Here is a 7,663-nt window from a genome sequence, read left to right as displayed (position 1 = left end):
CCTCCTCTCCCCTCCCCTCCCTTCCTTTCCCTTTCCTTCCACAAGTGACGATCCCAGGAGCACTCCCTAATAAACCTCTGTCTCAGAGTTGCTTCTCAGGGACCTTGAACTTTGAAACTATCTTGAACCAGAGAAAAATAATTTTCTCTGTCCCTTGTGCTATACCCATTCCTCCTACATACACTTCCATTATAGGTCTTATCACACCACATCATCACTGCATCCTTATTTGTCTGCCTCTCCAGTAGACTATAAACTCCTTGCGGGCAAGAACCACAACCTTTTATCTTCATATTTGTACAATACTTGACATGAATATTGAATAAATGAATTAGTGAATGATCGCGTGGACAAAGGTGCTTTTTTTTTTAAATTCCCTCCCCCAACTTCCACCCCTGGTTGCCATCTCTCTTTAAGAACTGGATCTCTGAAGGCAGGGTCTCTCCTCCCATGTGCTCGCGGTGCATACCCAGGGCCTGGAGCACCCAGGGCCTGGCACACCCAGGGGGCTTACCGCACTTGGGGTATGGACCGTGGCTCCACTGGGGCTCAAACCCAGGACCTTCTGCGTATAAAGCAACATGCTAACCACTACTCTATGGAACCACCCCCAAAGTTGCTTTTTAATAAGATGACAAAATACTAAGAAGAACTTCCTTAAAGGAGTAGGCACCTCCCCACCTGATTTAGGTGAGTGTTCAAAAAGAGGTACACTGTAACCCCTGGCAATCCCCATCTTCTCCTCCTCCCCAATTTAGGTAGGAGGCACTGTGCCAAACCTGCCCACCCTCTCCTCCTGGGCTTACTTTGGCAGGTGGGCATAGAGTTCCCAAGACTCCATTTGCCATTGGCTTGACAGCGGATAACCCTCTGGCCAGTGTAGTAGTAGCCAGGGTCGCAGATGAGCATCAGCTCGGCCTGAAACTGGTACTGTGTCTCAAAGGTGAGCCTCCAGCGGCCGTGTTCCACGCCAATGCTGCTGACATCGGGACAGGTCACGGCTAGGGAGACAACGAGCAGAGAGGAGGATTAATTAATTATGGAAGACACTGGCAAGAGTCCAGAGCTGGGGACCAGGAGAATGTAATGCAGTAACGATGAATGCAAGAGTCTTTAACCCCCAGGCAAACTAGGGGAATGTGGTAAACTAGGGTGGGCAGGTCTGCCCCTCATTCAATAAAAGGGGGAGGTGGGACTCAGTCAACGCTGGCTGTTGGATATGAGATGCAAGTTCTGTCTGGTCAGATCTTCATTTTTCAAGAGAAGCTAGGAATGTAGATGTGGATTTTTATGTAAAATTTCCTGAATTTAATGTTGGGAAACAATTCAAAATTTTATAAAGCACACCGCAGGCCAAAGAAACAAAACAAAACAATAGAAAAACACAAAACCTAATATCTTCAGACTGAATATGGCCCATTAATCTGTCAGTTTATGACTTTGGCCTTACAGTTGAACTATACCTGTGTCATTTTAGAGTTCTGTGATCAAAAGACATTCATGCTAATGTTCTAATAGCTTTTCCATATAAAAACAAGTGGACCAGGCCATTCCTAAGTTCTGTAATGATTTATAGAAACATCTCAGGATGTCACTGCTTTGAGACTAATTTCAAATGGGAACCTAAGTTGGTAGATGACACTATCCACCTGTCTCTGCTTCCTGAATCCCCAATCTCCACGTACGTGTTTTTTCCCATTACTGAGTTTTTAGTTCACTTTTTGTAGAAATATTTTCAGCTTCTTGCCCAAACCCTCCTTACACCCGCTTCCACTGCCCAAGGACTCACGGACACACTGAGGTGGGGTGTTGCGGTTGCTCCACAGGCCTGTCTCCAGACACTCTGCTGTGGCCTCAGCACCTGCCTGGAGGTGGTAGCCTTCGCTGCAGCTGTACACAGCCTTGGTCCCCACTGTGTACTCTTTACCAAAAACCATTCCATTCTTAGGAGCCTCAGGAAGCCCACAGGAAAGAGCTAGCAGAGGGGAAAAAAATGTCATGAGCATGTCTGCTTCATAATGGTGTTCTGAGAACACATGTATATATTTTTGTCTTTCCTCTTCCTTGAGACCTTAACAAAATTATATAAATACTAAATACTATTAAAAGAAAAAAATCTTCTTAACAAAAATGGAAATATAAGGATCACCAGTAAAGGAGAGTTCAAAAACAAAACAAAACAAACAAACAAACAAACAAACAAAAAAACAAAGAAAGAAGCTGCAGACCAAAATAAATACATGGGGAGCGGGGAGAGCTGTGGGTGAGACCAGGTCTCCATCCCTTCCCACAAATATAGTGAAGAGACATTCAGGCATCTGTTTTCTTAACTAAATAGAGAGGATTTTTCTTTTCCACTTGAGAAAGAAAAAACAAAAACAAAAATTAAACTCAATAATTCCTCTGAAAGATTTCAGGCTGCTAAGGTGTGAGCTGGCATCCCAGAGTAAAGCTCTTTTAATTCTAGGATTTAAAGGCTCTTGGCCTAAAGGCTGCCTCTCTTCCTGTTCATCTCTGTAACATACTCAACTCAATTTCTTTTTCATAGGAGAGACCCAGTAGGCAAAAATATCTGTATGTAATAACAACAAAGTTAACTCACATCTGCTACCTAGAAAAATCAACCTAGCTTTTACTTTAAAATATGAACAATCAAGGATCACTATACATATGAAGAAAACCAGCAGCATTAAAGAAATAAACAAAGATAAGGTTAAAAATACAAAAAAAAAAATTGTTTCTCGGCTTTTAGGCTAAGATCATGTGAAAAATAGAAAAAAGTCTTCTTTAGGAAATAGCTAACTCAGGAAATTGAACATATATAATCTGTAAACTTGTGACTAGTAGTATCTGAAGAAAATCAAAGTCATATATTATATTCATAAAATGAGAAGAGAGGGCTTTGAAAAAAGAACAACAGAAAAGAACAAGGAAGCCCTCTTTTAAATTAAAAATATGATTGCCAAAAAAATAAGCATCCAATAGAAGAGCTGGAGAGTAAAACTAAAGGGAATTTCCCAGAATATAGACCAAAAAGATAGAGACTGAAAAGGATTAAAAAGGACCGAAAACAGAGAATCAATCCAAGAGATTCAGCATCTAATGGGCGGTGTTCCAGAAAGAGAGAACGGAAAACGTGGAAGAGATGGAATTATCACAGATGAAGATTTCCCAGAGCTGAAGAGAGCTATAAGTCTCCAGATTGAAAGAGAACCAAAGGGATGTGAAGAGAACCATTCTTTGATACACCACCATGGAACCTCAGAACACCAAAGACACGCAGAAATTCCTATAAGTTGCCAGAGAGAGAGAGAGAAGGGGAAAAATGGCATCTCTGTGGAGGACTGAGAATCAGACAGGCATCAGACTTCCCAGCAACAATGGATGTTCGAAGATAATGGAATGATGCTTTTAAAGTGCTGAAGGAAATGATTTGTAACCTAGTATTTTACCTAGCCGACATACTAAGCAATGTGTGAGGGCAAAAATAATGATATTTTCAGATATTTAAAGACTCAGAAAATATGTCTCTCATGAACCCTTTCTGAGAAATTTACTTAAGGCTATCCTCTATCAAAAAGATCATCAAAACCAAGAAAGGGCAAGATATGGAATATAAAAATGATAGAACTCACTCAGGAGCATGGAGAAAAAGAATCTCAAGGTGACAGCTCAGGAGAGACAGGTGCACAGCAACATGGCCGGGGTCACTGTTTTATAAGGAGCAGAGACAACACTGTGTAATAAGGAGGAGTATACATTACTTATGTAAGAGTTGCCTGTGTGGTCTTTGAAAGAAATTAATACTTATAAACCATGCTTGCCATTTGACAGTTCAGGAGCTATTACAAATGGAGAGAGATTAATCAGAGTACCCACTACTAGCCCTCACCCACCCCCACCTCTGCAATTAGTCTAGAGCTCAGATCTCCCTCACTCAGAGCCAGAATAAGCTTGAGCAAAGTCCTATCCAGATTGGCTAGCAATAATGCTTGATGCTATTAGAATTTCCAGAGGCAGAAGACTAGGGCTGCACTATAATATGGGGAAGGATGAATTGTCCAGAGAGAGAGGGGCTGGGATACCAAGATGGAAGAGGGAGTCAGACTGGTTGTGGAACCAAAAGAGGAGGATTGGGAACAGAGGGAATGAAGACATACGGGAGCATCTGAATATGATGTTCTTTTAATGCCCAAAGAGCAAGACTTCGAGCTCCTTCAGGATATTAGGTTTGCCAAATTATCAGATCTGATCAGCTAACTGTTTCCTTGAACCTTTTGGGAAGAAATACTTGGATGCCCACTGACATTTTGCATGGAGGGTCAATCTGGAGACAGCAGGTAAAGGAAGTGGACAGCAGCCACTTGTCACTGCCCTTGGTCCGGCTTGTCTCTTGCAGGTAACTAAGAGGACATTAGACAAATTCTCAGACTTGAGAGATCAAAAGCCTGTCTCCTGATGTCCATGTCAAAAGACAGTTCCCCAAAACCTGAGGTAAGAGGGACACTTCTTGTGGGTAGGAGAGGAGGGGATATAATAAACCAAGTATTCGAAGCTTGTGGTGGAATGAGATCTCAGAGGGAGCGAATACGTAGTGATAGAAAAGACTTGGAGAAGGAGAGAGGAAGCATTAGGAGGCATAGACTCTCCAATGAGATTTATTTATCAGTGGAGAAGTCATGGTTTGGAAATAGCAATAAGAAAGTGGAAGAACGCCAGGCCTTTCCTGGTCCTGGGTTATGTGGGAAATGGGGGATTAACATTCTCCACTTGAAAGGGCCGCAAGCATCCGTGTTTTCCGAGGAGAGGTACAGTCTCTATGGAGGAGGGAAGTGAAGAGAGCCCTCTGGGTGGTGACCAAGGGTGTATTGTATGTTGGCCATGGAACCAGAAATCCAGAGAACACAGAGGGAATGGCTGAGAGGGAGGGTGTCAGGGGGAAGCTGGGGCAGGGGGCGGATGGGGAGAAGAAGCACAGAGCAATGTGGAGGTGAGTGGACAGAATCTAGAGGGGCTTAATTTGGGCAAGAACAGAAGATAAAAAAGATGAGAAGCACAGTAGGGTTCCAGCTGGCCCTCTGGAAAAAAAGACTCGTTTTCTGTGTTGACACAGAGACACGGAGACCAAAGCCAAATGACATTTGCCATTTGTGGACAGTTGATTCTCTGTGACCTTTGCTCAGGGCTTCAGACAGAATATTCATGGCACATTGTCTCTGTCCTTTGAGACAGCTCAGACACAGGTGAGCAGGTTGTGAGGGTCAGAGTAGATAGGTGTCATTAAAAAGTATGGCACCACACTAGGGACCGAAGAATAACGACATCGAATATCCACACGATTTCCCATTTTTGTGTATATAATTGGCAAAGTTCTTTCCTTTTTAAAATTCAGTACATAATGTTGAGAATGTGGAAGAAAAGACAATTTTCGCATGCTGCTGGTAGAAGTATAAGTGAAGACGAACTTTCAGGAGAGCAATAAGTATTGAAAGCTGTAGATTTTGCATAGGTTATGATTTGACAAACTCATGTTTGATCATTTATTTTAAGAAATAAATATGAATGTCCATAACAATGGAATTACAAAAATTTTAATAGCAGCACTGTTTACAGTAGCAAAAAATATAGAACTTCAAATGACCAATAATAGAATAAGACTTGACTACACGAGTTTTTCCATAACTCTGTGCCACTACTGAAAATAATGATGAGGAAGTATATTTAAGTATATGATAGATGTTAATATTAAGAGTTTTATATATTGATGAATCCATTTTTGTAAACAATATATAAAAGACCAAAGGAAATGTACTGAAATGTTAACAGTGGTGATCTCAGTTGATGAGATTATAGGTTATTTTCACTTTTTTCTTTTGTATTATCTATAGCTTTTTTTTTCCAGATTTCTAGTCTTAATTTATATTAATTTAAGGAAAAAAAAATCCCATCAATTATCAAAGGCAATGCATACCAACTGCCTGGTATATACCACGAGCTTGATCGCTGAAAGCAGTATGGTGATGGTTGCTGTTCCACCCTGGTTCCCTCCGCCCCTTGCCTCCTCCAATCTGGTGCTTCAGCCAGCCCCAATCGCTTTGCATGTCTTGTCTCTCTCGATTCTGTGCTTTTACAAATGCTCTTGCTGTTGCCTAGAATGTTTGCCTTGCCAATGCCTGGTCCCAAACCCTCCTGGCTCCATGTGCCTGAGCCCAAGCATGCTTCTTCTGGGAGCCTTTGATAGCTGTCCAGAAGGAGGTAGGTCCTTTCTGATGCCTCAGTTCCCATGACACAGTTTATACTCCCGAGATAGCACTTCCTCTGTCATTTTGCATTTATGTGGCTAATATCCATCTCCTTCACCGCTTTGAAAACAGTGAGACTGTGTTTCGTGCTGGGAAGATTGTAAATCCTCAATATATGCTTTTTGAAAGAATGAATTAATTATCAATGAGAAAACCCATGTTTCAAAGTGATCGGTCCTGGGACAAATCCAAGATGTGAGTAGGATCCAAGCCACCTGTTACCCCCATCCCACCTGCTTCTCACCTTGACAGAGAGGAATGGCCTCGCTCCACAGGTAGTAGCCCTGGGGGTGCCGGGTACAAATGGCCATACTGTGCCCCACCAAGCGGTAGCCAGCGTTGCAGCCAAAGTGGACGGAGCCTCCGGGCTGGGTGCTGGTCTGGCCCAGAAGGAAGCCATGGAGTGGAGCCCTGGGCAGGCTGCAGTAGGAAGCTGAAGAACGAGGTGAAGTGAGGGGACCACACACAGGTGGGAAGACAGACATTCTTTCCTGCACGCCCCGCACACTTTCTTCTCCCCCAGTTCCTTGTCTTGGCCACCGCCAGGCCCACTGCTATTTGGGAAGGTCTGAGTAGTTGATATTGAAAAATGGCCAGTTTAATAAAGCCAAAGGAAAGAAGAGGAAAAAACATGAAGCACTGGGTCCCCTTTGTGGCCGGGAGGCAGCGCTGGTTATGCAGCTAAGTTTAGGCTTATGAGTCCATCGTTTCCCAAAGAAACACAGAAAACAGAACCCAACGGGGTTGATTCCAGAAGGGTGTGACCACAGGAGCTGCACTCAAGTCCTGTTTTTGGCCTTTCCAGGTCTGTGACTTGGGACACATCCCTGAAGCTCTTTCAGCTCCGCTTTCCTCAACTATCTATTGGGATTGGTAATGCTTACCTCATAGGTTTTTGGACCATTTAAATGAGGTTGTGTTTGTAAAGCCCCCAGGCCAGCGCAGGGCACTCAGTGCTTAATGAATGGTTCTTCTTCTTTCTGTTGTGTTGGGGGAAGGTGGAGGGTGAGCAAGCTGTGGCAATCCAGGACATAAAGTCCACAGTCCTAATTCTCCCTCAACATATGGTTTCGCCTTATTTCATTCACTTATTCAACAAAAAAGTATCGAGTGCCTATAATGTGCCTGGTGCTGTTCTAAGGCTGGGAAGACAGCAATGAAGAAACAGACTAAAATCCCTGCCTCGAAGAACTCGCCATAAAAACTTCTGCCAAGAGATTCTCAGAGGCTGGGAAAGAGGGGTGAGCAAAGGAACACGAAGAATATGCCTCTTGGTTGCTCTGAGAGACCCTGGCTGGGTCTCTTGGGCTAAGGGAGGTTGAGGGTGCCAGGCTCTTACTACATCCTCCCACAGCGAGTTC

At 43.3% G+C, this 7,663-nt stretch overlaps 1 protein-coding gene across 1 annotated transcript in view; it reads right to left on the bottom strand.

Annotated features, from left to right (window-relative positions):
* Positions 1-7,663, bottom strand: part of CSMD2 (CUB and Sushi multiple domains 2) — a 571,413-nt gene that overhangs the window by 49,165 nt on the left and 514,585 nt on the right. Inside the window, exons 53-55 of the mRNA XM_025041387.1 lie at positions 6,547-6,735; positions 1,790-1,975; positions 807-1,001 (exon numbers count right to left, since the gene is read on the bottom strand). Coding sequence (XP_024897155.1) covers positions 807-1,001; positions 1,790-1,975; positions 6,547-6,735 — 570 coding nt within the window. The remainder of the gene's footprint in view (positions 1-806; positions 1,002-1,789; positions 1,976-6,546; positions 6,736-7,663) is intronic.

This window comes from Pteropus alecto, unplaced genomic scaffold, assembly GCF_000325575.1.
Source record: "Pteropus alecto unplaced genomic scaffold, ASM32557v1 scaffold39, whole genome shotgun sequence".
In the NCBI taxonomy this organism is placed as follows: Eukaryota; Metazoa; Chordata; class Mammalia; order Chiroptera; family Pteropodidae; genus Pteropus; species Pteropus alecto.
Note: the sequence above shows the minus strand (reverse complement) of the source record. Positions and strands in the feature narration are given on the sequence as shown.